Raw genomic sequence first — 17,176 nt, 5'->3', positions numbered from 1 at the left:
AACTTTCCAAACGTAAAGGAGACATTTGAAAAGCAGTCATGTGGTGGCACATAGTCCAACTTCAGTGTTCTGTTCCTCCTCATTTTAAGGACAATTTTAACTTTATTCTATTGTTTGATTCTTCTCTTTCTACGTCATTCCATACCGTGGATAACGATGTTGACGATTGTTGGATCCGGTTACCCTGTATTTGTAAATAATAATTCTGGAAAAAATAAAACGTTATCTTATAAACGTAAATTTAAATGATACAGAAACTAATTCGAGCTCACTGAATTCACAGTATTTCCTTAAGGAATTTAATCTTCTCCTAGTACCCAAGGTTATAGATTATTTCCTCCCAGGATAGAACGAATTACATACTGGTGTAGCGGGACTTCAAACTACAGTGTTTCAGCGAACACAAAGTTCGGCAGCAAATCACACTTATGGATGCTTTGTTTGTAGTTAAAAACAATGCAGAATAAGGAGGATAACTCAGAAGTCGAATGGAAATTCTGAGAGGAAGGAATGCAAAGTATAGCCAATGTTGAATTCTTACTGAAGAGAATATCATATTGCAATTCGTTTTTCCAGTGTATACGCAGTGTATACAGAGTGTATATCCAGTATATACAGAGTGTATATCCAGTGTATACAGAGTGTATATCCAGTGTATACAGAGTGTATATTAAGTGTATACAGAGCGTTTTGAGTGTTTTTTCCGATGTGTTCTCCTTTCTCTCCAACTTATTCTCTATTTATAGTAGTTATTTGATAGAAATTCGCCTCCTCCATGGTGCAACAAGCACTAGGCTATCATGGAGGAAGCACTTACATGGTGGAATGTACACTTGCTTGGTGGGAGGTGCACTAGGCTGCTTATTGCTTAGTGTTGCAACACAACATACGGATTGGAAAACATCCGTTACAAACACGGATTATATCACGTTAATATTCACTATTAACAAATAAATTTAGTCCAAAAAATTAATCAATCGATCGATCATTTGACCAAATCCGAATCCAAATCCAAATCCAAATCCCATTTCCCATTCACTCTATTTTTAAGACTATTTCATCTTAAACAAAAACTCAACAAGGATAAACTTGGTGAGGCCTACAATATTTCATGTTTTTCATCTATTTTGGCTTTTCAAATCATTTTTGCTACCCAAATTTTATGAGCACTTGCGACTCAAGAGGTAAAGGTTTATCTACGCACATGTTTACACCAAATTAATTATCTTTCACTTGATTATACTTTAATTTTTACCTTTTATAATTAAATTATTTAATTTTGATATTCGGGTACGCTTGGTGTTAGCCCCTTGACAAGGTCCCCCGATAAATGTAGGTTGTGATAAGGATTTTCATGATGGCCTTGGCACAACCTAAAATATTAGGCAACATCATGAACGAGCAGCTCGGCATGACAGGCTATGCGGGGTTGACAAACGCAACTTGACGAAGACAAGGCGCATTTCACGTGGACGTGAGAGTTAGCATGACAATGACAAGGCAAAGTTATGTCAAGACAGGGAGCCAAGGCATGACAAAGCAAAGGCAAGGCAAGGTAAGATGTGGGCAATGCAACACAAGACAAGACCATGGCATGGCATGGCACAGCAAATACAAGGCAGTGGCATGTGCACAAAGGCATACAAGTGACTGGCAAGGCTTGTGGGCAACTTGGCACGACGGATGGATGTCAAGAAAGGCCCAAGACTTGGCACAATGCAAATCTTGGGCGCAACTGAGCAAAACAGACGCAAGTGTGCAGTGCACACAATGGGGTAGTTGGGCGGTTATTTTGCTGAAAGTAGTTGGGCGGTTATTTTGCTGAAAACTGCTTTGTAGCCATGATTGGCACGTTTGTAGCATATCTTTTTGATTGGTTCAGATTTACCCAACATTTGAGGCTTGTCAACTGTTTTGTTTAGATGCCGCCAAGTGTAATTGGCAGGCTGCACTGTAAAAACGTGCAAAAGGCCAATCCCAAAGACAAAACTTAATCTTGTGGCAAAATTGTTAGCCAAAAACGTCTAAATGTATTCCTAAGGGTTGGAAACTCATTTTGGGGTGGGAACTAGGGTGTTTTTTGTTCTTGGCCATAAAGTTGGGTTTGTTGTGTTCTTATATTCACATATTAATACAAGTTGGGAAGAAATTCCTATAAATCCGTGTGTGCATTTTACTTTTTTTTAAGCTAAATGTATTGGAATGAATATATCATTTGGTTTTGTGTAGGGAAAAAAAATGTGTGCATTTTACATACTTTGCTACCTAAAATTATTTTAAGTTCCAAACGTCCATAAAAATATTTTAAGTGCTGGAAGGCTGAAGTCAAATGCTAGGTTTGATTGCCGCACGGAGGTGAACCTCAGACAGATTTTTGACGGACACAAATCACCCGCGTGACAACAGGCTCAACTGTTTCCTATTCCCCTAATTTTTCATTATTGAGGAATTGAAATCGTGGGGGGAAAAAAGGAATGAAAATCAGCCATCTGAGGTTACTTGTCTGAAGCTACTACAATTCAATTTTGTCTACTTTTCTTTTATTCTTTTTTTGACTTGGTTTTCATATATTGATAACTTAGAAAAGATACAACCTATTACCACAAATTTACATGGTGCATATAACGTAAAAATATGCCATTAACGACAAAATATATGCACGTTTCTAATATCATAATATGTTCAATGAACTTGAATATGAGAATATTTCATAGTACTTGGTTTTATGATAATTATAAACCTTGTTAGGTACAGAAAATAATTACATAAACGTGTTGTTCGTAGGCCAACTCTCTTCTATGAACCTCCTCTTGTACATTATTAATAACCAATTCAATAACAAACTTCTCTCTTCTTTTGTCTCCCTTCAAATCTCAAATGATAGTTATTGACTGATATTTGAGTATCCATTTCAGTAGCTTACCGTGAAACCACCATTAATATTCCCTCCAACGTTGAGAGGATAACTAAAAATTAAAATAAATGCAGTCTCAACACAACTATCTGCAATGTCTATCCCTCTCAATGAAATGACCATTGTGTACTTGAGAGCCAATGAACAAAATATTGGGAATAAACCCCGTAAAAAATAATATTCACGGTATTAGTGATAAACGCAGAACATTAAGTTATGGTTAAATCAGCAAGAATTGAAACGCAACAATAATGACACCAAGATTTTACGTGGAAACCCTTCTAAATAAGGGAAAAAACCACGGCCAAGAAGAGCAACTGATATCACTATAGCGAGGACTTTTACACTATGTAGTAACGAGTAAAAATGCTCCTAGGACCACTACATCCTCAAAAGAAATAAACACTCTTTTGCTTTTTTCACCTCACTACAATATTTCTCACACTCTATTTTTCTTCACAAACTATTTTCTTATAGTTTATGGAATATCTTGCTCACTATCTTTCACTCTTTGTTGGTATATAGAAATGAGAGTTAAGGCTCTCCTTTTATAGCCAAAACTTCACTCTCTAAAGCCTACAATATTTGATAATTTACACACCCTTTTCACAATTTCAACAAGGTTGGCTACCAAACCAAACCAAGTCAATAAAATTGGCTACCAAATTATACTAATTCAACAAGGTTGACTACCAAACCAAACCAAGTCAACAAAATTGGCTACCAAATCATTTGAATGAGATGGACACCATATCAATCTCCTCCTCCAGTCTCATTCATCTAGAGGAGGTAGCACTATCTTCTAGTTTGACTGCATGCCGACAAGTTCTTTGCATAACTCGAACTTGTCTCTTGGTACCACCTTGGTCAACATATCTGCAGGATTTTCACTCGTGTGAATCTTTTTGACTTGAAGTGATTCGTTCTCCACTTGCTCACGAATCCAATGATATCTGAAGTCGATGTGTTTTGTTCTCGCATGGTACATGAAGTTTTGCTCAGGTCTATTGCACTCTGATTGTTGCAATAGACAACATACTCTATCTGTCGCAATCCAAGTTCTTGAAGAAATCTCTTGAGCCATATCATCTCTTTGCCAGCTTCAGTAGCCGCAATATACTCCGCTTCAGTTGTAGATAGTGCGACACATTTCTGCAACTTCGACTGCCATGATATAGCCCCCCCTGAAAAAGTAAACAAATATCTAGTAGTGGATTTTTTGTTATCAAGGTCACCTGCCATATCAGAATCTGTATAGCCCCGAAAAATTGGATTTGATCCTCTAAAACATAAGCATTCATGTGAGCTTCCTCTTAGATACCTGAGTATCCACTTTACAGCTTCCCAATGCTCTTTTCCTGGATTTTCGAGAAATCTGCTAACAACACCGACTGCATGAGCAATATCTGATCGAGTGCATACCATTGCATACATCAAACTTCTGACGGCAGAGGAATAAGGAATCTTGGTCATTCTCTCTTTTTCCTCTGTTGTTGTTGGACACATCTTCTTGCTCAACTTTAGACGACCAAGAAGGGGTGTGCGAACCAACTTAGCACTTTTCATATTGAAGCGCTCCAGTACACGTTCTATGTACTCCTGTGACAAGTAAAGCTTCCTTTCGTTTCTCGAACGAGTAATTCTCATGCCCAAAATCTGCTTAGCATGACCCAAGTCTTTCATTGCAAAAGACTTATTAAACTGTTTCTTCAACTCATCAATCTTGGAAGCATTTCTGTCCACAATCAACATATCATCCACATATAGCAAGAGGATGATAAAATCGTCATCAGAAAATACAAACACACAATGATCTGAAGAAGTCTTCTTGTAGCCTTGCTCCCCCATAACATACTCAAACTTCTTGTACCACTGTCTGGGAGCTTGCTTCAATCCATATAGACTCTTCTTAAGTTTACATACAAGACTTTCTTTACCTTTTTCCTTGAAGCCTTCAGGTTGTTCCATATAAATCTCCTCTCCTAAGTCACCGTGAAGAAAATCAGTCTTCACATCCATCTGCTCAATCTCCAAATCAAGACTGGCAGTCAAACCAAGAACTATCCGAATGGAGCACATTTTCACGACAGGAGAAAATATTTCGTCAAAGTCAATACCTTTCCTTTGACCAAATCCCTTGACAACCAATCTAGCTTTGTATCTGGGCTTCAAACTATGTTCTTTAGCTTTAACTTTGAACACCCACTTGTTCTTCAAAGCTCTCATGCCCTTAGGCAATTTCACCAACTCATAAGTATGGCTCTCATGCAGAGATTTCATCTCATCTTGCATGGCTTCAATCCATTGATTCTTGTGCTCATCTTCCCGCATAACATTCAGGTTCTCCCCCATCAGTGAGTAATACATACTCATTGGGTGAATAACGGGAGGAAGGAGTACGAGGTCTAGAAGACCTCCTGAGTGAAATATCTAACTCGTCCACAACTTCGTGAGTATGAGCATCTACCTCATCAACATTAGCATTGTTATCACCATCACCATCAATATATTGACCTGGAATATGGTTCTGGGCATCGCCATCATCATTGAGCCCACCAACACTATCCGCATTTGTATGAGGAACTTCATCAAGATTAACTAAACCTTCAGAACTTGGAGATTTTAGCTTCTCCGCTTTGTTAATATCTTCAATGATTTGATCCTCCACGAAGATAACATCACGGCTTCTCACGACCTTCTTCTCAATTGGATCATATAGCCTGTAACCAAACTCATCAAGGCCATAACCAATGAAGATACACTACCTTGTCTTGGCAGTTAATTTTGACCTCTCATATTTAGGACATGTACAAAAGCTTTGCAACCAAACACTTTCAAGTGGTCATAGGAAACATCCTTGCCATACCAAACTTTGTTTGGAACATCACTTTGCAAGGCAACCGCAGGGGATAGATTAATAACATGTGCGGCGGTCAACAAAGCCTCACCCCAAAAGGAATTCGGCAACTTTGCTTCAGAAAGCAAACATCTGACTCTTTCCATCAAGGTCTTGTTCATCATTTCTGCTAAACCATTAAGTTGAGGAGTCTTAGGAGGAGTCTTCTGGTGTCTGATACCCTGTTGTTTGCAGTATTCATCAAACGGTCCACAATATTCACCACCGCTATCAGTACGAATACACTTCAGCTTCTTTCCAGTTTCTCTTTCAACTGAAGCCTAAAACTGCTTAAAGATACCAAACACTTGGTCTTTAGTCTTCAAGATGTAGACCCAAAGTTTCCTTGAGCAATCATCAATAAAGGTAGCAAAATAAAGTGCACCACCCAAAGTCCTTGTCTTCATTGGACCACATAAGTCTGAATGCACCGACTCAAGCAACTCTGTCTTTCTTGAAGGAGAATGATATTGGAAAGAAACTCTTTTTTGTTTTCCAGCCAAGCAGTGCTCACATTTTTCTAATTTTGCACTTTCAAAATTTGACAACAATTTCTTCTTGGCCAGAACATTTAGTCCTGTCTCGCTAATGTGGCTAAGCCTCTTATGCCATAACGTTGAAGAGTTATTGCTCTCAACGACATTCACCATATCAACACAGGTAGATGCCGTAGTCCAGTATAGACAACGACGCTTTTCCCCACGAGCCACAATCATGGAACCCTTAGTGAGCTTCCATATTCCAGCACCATTGGTACTGACATATCCCTCATCATCCAAAACACCAACAGAGATCAAGTGCAAACGAACATCAAGTGCATGTTTTACATTGTTTAAAACTAGTTTAGTTCCAATACTAGTTTCCAAACAAATCGTTCCAACACCAGCCACCCTAGATACAGTCTCATTACCCATACTCAAAGTTCCAAGGTCACCCTGAGTATAGGATGAGAAAAATTCCTTCCTTGATGTCACATGAGATGTGGCACCACTGTCCACAACCCAGCGACTCATCACAAGCAACATTTATCGGATCCGCATCAAGGACTATAACAAGATCTTCTGTAGTGACGGTGGCCACACGACTGCTATCTTCTTTCTGTTCTTCCTTGTCTCTATTCTCTTTTTTCAAAATCCGGCAGAACTTCTTTGTGTGCCCTTTCTTCCTGCAATGATAGCACTCAATATCTTTAAGTCTGCTTCTGGATTTGCTTCTATTATGTTCTCTATTTTGAGAACCCCAATTCTTGCTTCTCCCCCCTAGAGTCAGTCACTAAGACATCTGATGAGGAGGAACCCTGAGATTTTCTTCTCATCTCTTCATTTAGAAGGTTGCTCTTGGCAAGATCCATAGAGATCACACCATCCGGAGCAGAATTTGATAATGAAGTTCTAAGAATTTCCCAAGAATCTGGTAGGGAACCAAGTAGAAACAAGCCTTGAATTTCTTCATCAAATTTAATGTCCATAGCAGATAATTGGTTCATGATCCCCTGAAAATTATTTAGATGATCTGTCATCGCGGAACCATCGTGGTATTTTAAACCAAACATCTGCTTTATTAGAAACATCTTGTTGTTTCCAGTTTTTCGAGCATACAGACTTTCAAGGTGCTCCCATAGGGTCCGAGCATGTGTCTCCCCAGAAATATGGTTCAAAACATTATCGTCAACCCATTGTCTAATAAAGCCGCAAACCTGCCTATGTAATAAACTCCACTCTTCATCTGATTTATTATCAGCCTTTATAGTGGTGAAGACAGGTTGATGAAAATGCTTGACATAGAGCAAATCTTCCATTTTACCCTTCCAAATGGCATAATTTGTGCCATTTAAAGTAACCATTCTACTAGTGTTGGCTTCCATCGTTTATTACAAATACAAATACTATTTATTAGGAGACCAAAGTAATTCTTTTCTGATGTGAAAGTTCAGACTGTGCTGCAACCACAGAGCATACCCAGACAGAACCTTGGCTCTGATACCACTTGTTGGGAATAAACCCCGTAAAAAAATAATATTCACGGTATTAGTGATAAACGCAAAACACTAAGTTATGGTTAAATCAGCAAGAATTGAAATGCAACAATAATGACACCAAGATTTTACGTGGAAACCCTTCTGAATAAGGGAAAAAATCACGGCCAAGAAGAGCAACCGATATCACTATAGCGAGGAATTTTACACTGTGCAGTAACCAGTAAAAATACTGATAAGACCACTACACCCTCAAAAGAAATAAACACTCTTTTGCTTTTTCTACCTCACTACAATATCTCTCACTCTCTATTTTTCTTCACAAACTATTTTCTTATAGTTTATGCAATACTTTGCTGCTCTCTATCTTTCACTCTTTGTTGGTATATAGAAATGAGAGTTAAGGCTCTCCTTTTATAGCCAAAACCTCACTCTCTAAAGCCTACAATATTTGACAATTTACACACCCTTTTCATAATTTCAACAAGGTTGGCTACCAAACCAAACCAAGTCAATAAAATTGGCTACCTAATTATACTAATTCAACAAGATTGGCTATCAAACCAAACCAAGTCAACAAAATTGACTACCAAATCATTTGAATGAGATGGACACCATATCACAAAAACAGAGAAAAGGTAGAAATATGGATGTTGATTTGAGGTCATATGATTCATATGGTCCCCTAGACCTAAATCATCTTATTCCTTTAGACTGTAAGAAAAGAAAATGATAATGAGGTATGAACGTAGAGGCGGAGGTACGATTCTAGAACAACCGAAAAAAAAAGTACTAAGTTGAAAACGATCCATGTTCCTTGGATAAATAACTCAGCAGCGTCCAACCAAGTACACAATTCAACCTTTTTGGAGCATATTAAATCAATTTTACAAAATATACAAACAGAATACCTAGTTTGGCGAAAAAAGGACCTAAATTTGCCTCTTTATGAATGGGGTCGATTTGAGAGCTTAAGAAAGATGGAATGATGGCAATATTTGAAACAATCCGAATTGACTAATCTGGATTCACTTTTAGGTAAATCTCACTAAGAAGGTAACGAGCTTCTTATTAAGAGATCAATTCCAACTAGATACCTCGGATACTTAATGGTAGAGGAATTCCAACCATCCCGCTATACATCTTGAACATTGGTGGTAATAAACATTTATTATACCATCATTAATAAAACACTTATATTTGTATTCAATATATGTGATCAACTAGTTGTTGATCATGGCATGCATTTACTCCTCGCACATGCTCGAAATATTAACTATGTAAACATCATTTCTTCTAAAAGTTTGTATTATTTTACACATATTAGATACTAATTAAAAGTGGGGTGATGCATGATGAGAATTGTCTCATTTTCTTATGTGGTTGTTATATTTCTTGACGAATTTGCATACAAGTTAAATTCTCAAGAATGGAAGACATTCTAGGGAACCTTTTATCTTCATTTTAAGGAAATTAATTTAAATAAAATAAAAAGGACAAAACATCCCGCATTCACGCAGGGTTCGGGGAAGGGCCACACCCCACAGGGTGTGATGTAGGCAGCCTATCCTAATGAAGCATTAATGACTGATTCCAAGGCTCGAACCCATAACCTACAAGTCACAATGGAGACAACTTTACTGCTGTTCCAAGGCTCCCCTTCTCAAGGAAATTAATTTAAATCAAACATGTATTAGTTTGTAGGTAAGATATTGAAGGTTCATAATGGCGAAGATAGAATTTTCACCGAGAGAATTCAACATCTAATATATACATGAAAAAATTTGATATACACAATGTAATTTTTCAGCGAATGAACCCCCTTCCGCTCCTCTAGCTCAAATGAATGAATCTTTGTACACGGGCAATTTCAGAATAATAGTCATGATATAAAAATTTGATTTCCTCCCACTTTTGCATACACTGATTTGATTGTCTGTATTGTTCTTCATACAGCGAAACCAGGATTTGTAGTTAAGGTTTTGTCAAAGTAGTTGAGTTCAGAGGCGGAGCTGAGATTTGAACCTTATGGGTTCGGGATTATAATCCTTTCAAGTTACTAGGTTCTAAATTAATAATTTGTACAAATTCATTGGATTTTTAATATAAATACAGAGTTTGAACAAAAGATACTGGGTTCAGCTGAACCCGCGAATAATACTGTAGCTCCGCCCCTGGTTGAGTTCGGCCAAACCCGCAAGAGGCATACTAGCTCCGCCGCTGCATACACACCATGGTGCACAAACTACCAGCAAGCAAGTGGAAAGATTGGCCAAGAGGAAACAATTGCACCATTTTTCTTGTCAACCTTACAATGTCTGAATATAGAATTCATCACTTATAATGAGGGCCAAGAGGGTATTTCATGTTTTATACAAATGTATGTGGTCCATAAACAATGAGCAGGTTGATGACTATCCCACACAACTAGATGGTTTTTGTTATTCTTGCTTTCTTTTGATAGCTTCCCTAATTCACAAATTTCCTTGTGCACTGCAGATAAACTTTCCAAAAATAACTAGGGCAAAAGAGTTGAGAATGTGAAATCAGAGACGAACCATAGGAAAGTTTACGAGTGGCACGACAAGCTAGTTTGCTTGAAGAACTCAAACAGTAGAATTATACTGCATATATAGTCAGAGATGATACAGTTCACCGGTTACAAATGTATGGATTTTATGATCAGATAATTTAGAGAGTTCCTTAAAGGCTTAGTTACCCAACTTGAAGTACTAAGCATACAGGCAAATATGCTTTTTTGATGTGAAAAATCATATAACTCCAAGATCTGAAACCTAATATGAAAGGTTACAGGGGAGGGTGAGAAACTAGGACTCAATTGTCATCTCAAGAATATCTCATTGATTGGTGTTTACACAAAAATTAATACGAGAATACAACATCAGTTGACCACTGTTAAGTGATAATTGTGTATCTAAAAGACAAATGGCTTGCATCTATTAATTTGGAATAACACTAAGTGTGGATAAATTATATTTTTTAATCATATGTCAGTACCTGTTTCGAGGTGACCATGTTGCCATCCTTTGACAAGTGCCAAGGTAAAACAACTTTGAAACCATACTCCTGTTGACTACCAAAGATTTTATCATCCAAATGTAACATATGTGAATCACCTAAGTCAAAATCTGTTACAAGAAAACCAGAAAGAGACTGGTAATACAAAAGCTAACTTAAGGACTATATGCACAGATGTTATCAAACCCCATATACTGCCCTTCCTTGATCCTCCTAATCGTGTCTGCAATACCAAAGCCACCTGCACCCGAATACGTATAGACAATAGAGATAAATAAAACCAGAAATTTAGGGAATGAGTCGTATAGCGACAGTTTCAAATGGCTCAAAATATGTAAAGGAAATGAATAGAGAAGGTACTTGCCTAATGTGAGTGCGCTGACAAAGATAGTGAAGGCCAAAACAAAGATAATCACAGATGCTCTACCAACTATACTTATTATTTTTCGTACAACATGCTGTCCAACCAAGGCAGCAACCGTGGCCACAGCAACAAAATACAGAGCTGCAAGATAGAGATAGAATAGAGCATCTAAGAAAATGGAAAATGAAAAAAAAAAAAAACAATAGGCTCCAAGTTTGTGATTGGTCAAGTGGAAACGACAAATACCAATGAAAGACTTCCGAGTTTTCCTTACCATATGGTACTGGAAAGCGCCTTAGCAGGTAATATTGAATGGCGGACATGGAGGAGGAGAATATCATCACAAAGGTAGCAGTGGCACTAGATACCTGTATTCACAAATTTCTATATGGTTTAGTTTGTCAATAACTTCCAAAAGCTCTTAAAAAAACTGAAATGGAAAATTGGAAAGTAATGGACTAAACAAGAGGTATCATAAGGAGAAATGAAGATGCACCTGGGGAGGAATCCCTAGCTCTAGAAACAACGGGCCCAAAATGAATCCTCCGCCAAGACCTAGCAGCCCACCAACTATACCAGCCAAAATGCCACAACAACAGTAAAGTATCAGCTGATGCACTTTCCAGGTTATTACTGCTTCACCACTTGACATGACCACCCTCGTTCCCTTATACAAGCAAACTGCTTCATATGCAGAAGCTCCGACAGCAACAGGAACCTGAAAATTAGCAAAATATCCTCAAATAGGAGAGAAGCTAATACCTCCCTCATCGACCCAAAGCAGCAGCCCAATTTTGTGTAGTAATCATAACAAGGGCCTCATAACAATGATGTTCTAATTAAATTGTTTAACCACCAGATATTATCCTAATCACGAATTTGGTACCTCTAAACAGTAAATGCTGTTTCTACCGGCTTTCCTCATGAATTTTCACTGTAAACTATCTTTTGAATAGGCAAAAGGAATATACACATCTATAGTACAACAACATACCCAGTATTATCCCACACCGTGGGGTCTGGAGAGAGTAGTGTGTACGCAGACCTTACCCCTGCCTTGTCTATAATCTTATTCAATATATTTAGCTACAGAGATAATTTAGTGTTAGATAAATCCAGATGCATAGTGCTAAGCTTACATGGTTTGCTAAGCTAAATGAATCAATTTGATAGAGTGGAATATTTTGTAGCTGTTGGTTGGTAAGCTTGACATCAAATTATTTCTATCGTATGAGCAACTTGTTTTACTCCTTTTCTTTTGGTCTTTAGAATAACTGAAAAGTTAACTGTTTCCAGCTTCGAAATAGTCCAAGTAAATTCCGTATCTACGATATGAACGTGAATAACAATTGGAGTAAACACAAAGATAATTCTTTTACATCTAAAGCAAAAAGTACCTGTAAGAGGTTTAGTATCCAATATGTTGTTGAACAAGTTGGTGTATAATTCTGCACCGAAAAAATGATAGCTTCTAATCAGAATGTAATAGTGCAGGAACATTCAGAAGGCAGTCCTGAAAATGTGACGGCATTACAAACAGGCAAGCAATTTAAAGCAAACAACCTTGAAGAGATGCAGAAGCAGGAGAATGACCCACACGGCAAGAATTACGGCGAAATCCTTCCAATACACATTCTCAACAATAGAGACCTGTAGAAGCTCAGGAAGTCAGTATTCGAGTATAGCGTTCCTAAAAACTATTTTGATTTAGGTTTCCCATTTTGGCTACCATGAAGATTAAAATCATCATTATGTTATTCTAGAAACTAGAGGCATTTGTAATATAATGAATAAAATATGTGGGAAAACATAGGATAAAATGTTAAAGAAAAGTCACATCAAGCTCAAAATAACATGAGCTAATGTTTATGAAATTTTGGACATATGGTAAGGCGAATAGGGCCGCCGGGGTCATAAATCACCTCCGGTGTTTTATATCCGTCATTTCTAACTCTGACACCATTAGTTGGACCTCCAGGTAGAAGTTTGTATGTAGCATCTCCGGCACCAGCATCTGTTGCAGTTTCACAATACTACATATTACTAACTGGTCAAATATCTGTCTTGATATTTATATGATAAGAGTAGCGAATTGAGCAACTCACTGCTAGATGCCAAGCGTCTGGAGACCTCCTGGACGTAAAAGAAACACGAGTGAACAACTTATAAGAAAAAATACAATTCCTATTGTACATTAATCAGAAAGAAGGTCCAAGAGACGAACCTTTTTAATTATGGTTTCTTTTTTCCATGTCTCAACACCCTTGAAGAATGACTTGGTTGATGTAGCTGCAAGTCCCTTAACCAATCAGAATAACTATTATCGACAATACGGGTAGAATCACAGCTGAATCATCATTACCTATGAAAAGAATGATCAACAAGACTGTAACCATCCAGTCAGCAAAAAGTGTGTTGAGAACAACTCCAATACTGATCCCTAGCAACAGCATTGGTTGTAAAAGAAGAGCTAGATCATAATCAATGATGGGCAGGTCAAGTGTTGGATGCCTTAGCTTGAGGTTGTAGTACACAGTTGCCCCTGCTGCACCAGTTATCATACCTGGCCAAAAAAAAACGGAACGCTCAATTATAGCGTGGAGCGTGGACCAAAGGATGATGGTGAATTTTCTTTGGCATCACATAAATTGTAAGGATTCAAACCACAAGGGTCCATCATGGACCAAAGGATGATGGTGAATTTTCTTCAGCATCACATAAATTGTAAGGATTCTTTCCCACTTTTTCCTATTTTGAATCCCTGCTACAGGGCCACAACTAAACCTTGTGCTAGCTTGAGAGAAACAAGAAGTATTAGCAAAGGTTGATACCAAAATCATCTAACACGCACTTGGGAGTTATATTGTTCAAGAAGCCCCTCAAATTTTAAAAAATCAAATTTCATTCACTAATCAGTATAGAAACAAGAGAAACAATGATAGCATGGTTATTAACCGGTACAGTTAGATTCTTACATTTTGATATTGCAGTTGATGTTTTCGGATCAAACCCAATGATCAAAGTAAGCATAGGAACAAAGATACCACCACCGCCAACACCTCCTACACTCCCAAAAGCAGCAGCAAAGAATCCGATAACTGAACCAACAATTACTCTCCACCCAAATTCCAATTCCTGAAATACATCTCACACTTCAGCAATAACATCTACTACAAGGCATCAACATGTTTCCAAAAAACTCAAACAACGCCCTTTTCCCTAAGATATAGAGACGGTTTCGCCTTCAAGCTATATATCCTTTCCGAAAAATTTAGCCTCAACTTTATTATCCTTTAATTGCATTAACATGCTATGCCGCTGAAAATAGAAAACTTTTAAACTTTGAAATTGTTTACAGTGTTGAGGAAAGAAGAGGGAGGAAAGTACTCTGATATGGAAGTGAACTCACGGGCCAAAAATGATGGTAATGCATTTTACCCTTTTGTAGCATAAGATTGAATAGCTTAACAAAGTAGCCTGATTCAAAGTCATCAGCTGTTCCATTTTTATCTAGAGAGCCTCTAATCCCAATTTGCTCAGCAGACGCGAAAAGGGCAAAAGCTAGAACAAGAAAACCAATCACCCCAACTCCATATCTTGTCAAAGCCTTCAACTTTAATCCAATTTCAGCCATCAATTGGTAAATCCCCTCTCTATTTTTGTTCCAAATAACCAGCAGAGCACCCTTCTGAGGTAATCAAGATTAGAACATTCACAAGTCAGAAACCTCTAAAAAGAAGTTCAAACTAGAATCAAGACATCAAGATAATTACACTCACCCCACTTAAATATGTAAAGACAACAACTTTATGAACTATATATAATAAAAGAAGAAGCAGCTTCAGAAATCAAGTCTTCCAATCTGATAAAGACTACATTGACCAAGTAAGAAACATCTAGAAGTGCACATTTGAAGCAAGAAATCAAGATCATTACACTTACCCCCAACTAAGTTGTACAACAACAACAACGACCCAATCAAAACCCAACAGTGGGGTATGGGGAGTAGTGTGTACGCAGAGGTAGGTTGTTTTCGAAAGATGTCGGCTGAGGAGGAAAAGATACTCTATCCCAACAAAGTAGTAAAAGCATCTAATTTTTTTGAACTATATATTTTAAAAAAAATGAAGAAGCAGCTTCAGAAATCAAGTCTTCCAATCTGATAGAAGTATATTGACTAAGTAATAAACATCTAGAAAGGGCACACTTGAAGCAAGAAATCAAGATCTTTGAACTTACCCAAATAAATATGTAAAGACATCAACTCAATGGACTATATATTAGACAAGAGAAGAAGCAACTTACAAATTCAATTTCTTCCAATATTATGCAAGATTATATTATTTGACAAAGTCAGAAACCTATAAAACAAGTTAAAACTTGAAGCAAGAAATCAAGATTATTACACTTACCCCACTTAAATATGTAAAGGCAACAACTTTTGGACCTTAAATATTTTGAAAATGAAGCTGCAACTTTACAGCAGTATTAATTAAAAGCTGAGGCTGAAAAGACTGCAGACAATGTTAAGAGTAGGCTTTAAATTTTGGGTATGTTTAAAAAAGCTCCTTCTATAGCTCTTTAATGGCTTTCTTTGGCTCTGACCTTTATTTATATATAAAAAGTCTGCTACATGCTGTAGTTTTTAATTTGTTAAAAACTTAGTGGTACAGTCAATTAATGTTAAATTAAATGTTCAAACAGTGGAGATGTTGAACTTTTTACTTTTCCCCTACCCTCACAGGTTCACACCCCACCCCCGCCGCACCTATCTCTCTTAAAGAGTCTGAACATCAGATTATTTTTAAAGTAAATGCGCCAAACGTGCTAAAAAAATAAACAGTACACAACAGTACACTACATGTTCCATCTTCATTTCAGCTAAGTGTGAATCTGTTTTAGCCTCTACTCGGTATTCCTTCCTTTACATAATAAATGGTTTTTGGTTATTCATTAAATTACTCTTAATTAAAATTTGCATTACCTTGACACATTGGGATATATAAATAAGGGCAAATTTTTAAAAAATAAAATTAATTCTTTCTTGATTTTGCAGAAGACACTTATTTTGAACCAAAATAAAAAGGCAAAAAAATCACTTATTATGTACCGAAAGAAGTATTTACTAGTAAGTTTTTTTTTCATTTTCTAAAACTGAACCTGAAACTTATATTATTCATTGCTCATGAGGAGTAACAATATGAGATTCAATATTTTGAATTAAGTGAAATATTGTAATGTTATTTTTAGTGTATTTTAAGTGAACTTGTAATCTTTACTCACAAATCTATTTTTATAGTAAAATACATGTTTAAACAGAACTTTTACTTAGATAGTTTTTTAAATTTTAACTTCAAATATTTTTTCTTAATTTTCAAATACAGCCCTTACGGTTACTAAACGGTGATTAGAGAAAGTTAAGGCGTCGTTTGGTAAAAGGAGTAAAGGCTCTGTATAAAATTTTGCATAAAATAATACCGCGTTTAGTTTGAGGAATGAGGGGGGAAAATCACCGAATAACTGTATGCAAATTTTGGTTGACCCATTAAATAATATTCACTTTAAGTTATGTATTAATTTATTTGGGATAGAATATAAAATAAGAATATATTTATTAGTAGTACGAAAATTAAACTATAGTTAAACCTATCTATAATGGCATCGAATATATTTATTAGTAGTACGAAAATTAAACTATAGTTAAACCTATCTATAATGACATCGAATATATTTATTAGTAGTACGAAAATTAAACTATAGTTAAACCTATCTATAATGGCATCGCTTGTCCGGATTTTTTTGGGTTGCTATTATACTATTATTATAATAGCATTTGACGGTTAGATCTTATTTAGCTGTTATAAACAAAATTTCACAAAAGAAAGTCATTTTTTCTTAACCTTTTATGTTATAAAAAAATAAAATGCTTAAAATTTCAAAAAATATTCATATTTCATTAATTAATATTTTTTAAAAACTATTATTAAT

At 36.6% G+C, this 17,176-nt stretch overlaps 1 protein-coding gene across 5 annotated transcripts; it reads right to left on the bottom strand.

The window, feature by feature from the left end:
- Positions 1-10,848: 10,848 nt before the first annotated feature.
- LOC107775494 (sulfite exporter TauE/SafE family protein 3) lies at positions 10,849-15,967 on the bottom strand. 5 transcript variants are annotated; one of them, XM_016595231.2, is made up of 13 exons: positions 15,131-15,967; positions 14,598-14,876; positions 14,164-14,323; positions 13,551-13,751; positions 13,413-13,477; positions 13,294-13,321; positions 13,111-13,202; positions 12,752-12,838; positions 12,586-12,636; positions 11,685-11,906; positions 11,463-11,556; positions 11,189-11,329; positions 10,849-11,065 (listed from the first exon to the last, which is right to left on the bottom strand). In XM_016595231.2, exons 2-13 carry the CDS (start codon positions 14,820-14,822, stop codon positions 10,980-10,982), a joined length of 1,452 nt encoding a protein of 483 aa, XP_016450717.1. In that variant the 5' UTR covers positions 14,823-14,876; positions 15,131-15,967; the 3' UTR covers positions 10,849-10,979. The 5 variants fall into 5 exon arrangements, with proteins under 5 accessions (XP_016450717.1, XP_016450714.1, XP_016450718.1 ...); XM_016595228.2 differs by having other exon boundaries at positions 15,601-15,816; XM_016595232.2 differs by having other exon boundaries at positions 14,627-14,876; positions 15,601-15,807.
- Positions 15,968-17,176: the final 1,209 nt, after the last annotated feature.

This window comes from Nicotiana tabacum, chromosome 20 (assembly GCF_000715075.1).
Source record: "Nicotiana tabacum cultivar K326 chromosome 20, ASM71507v2, whole genome shotgun sequence".
NCBI classification, from domain to species: domain Eukaryota; kingdom Viridiplantae; phylum Streptophyta; class Magnoliopsida; order Solanales; family Solanaceae; genus Nicotiana; species Nicotiana tabacum.
Note: the sequence above shows the minus strand (reverse complement) of the source record. Positions and strands in the feature narration are given on the sequence as shown.

Excerpts from the sequence above, each read along its gene's own strand:
- LOC107775494 (XM_016595231.2), bottom strand. The coding sequence starts at position 14,822 with ATGGCTGAAATTGGATTAAAGTTGAAGGCTTTGACAAGATATGGAGTT. Across the intron at positions 14,324-14,597 it reads ATTACCATCATTTTTGGCCC|GAATTGGAATTTGGGTGGAG; the intron begins GTGAGTTCACTT and ends GATGTATTTCAG. Across the intron at positions 13,203-13,293 it reads CAGACGCTTGGCATCTAGCA|ATGCTGGTGCCGGAGATGCT; the intron begins GTGAGTTGCTCA and ends AAACTGCAACAG.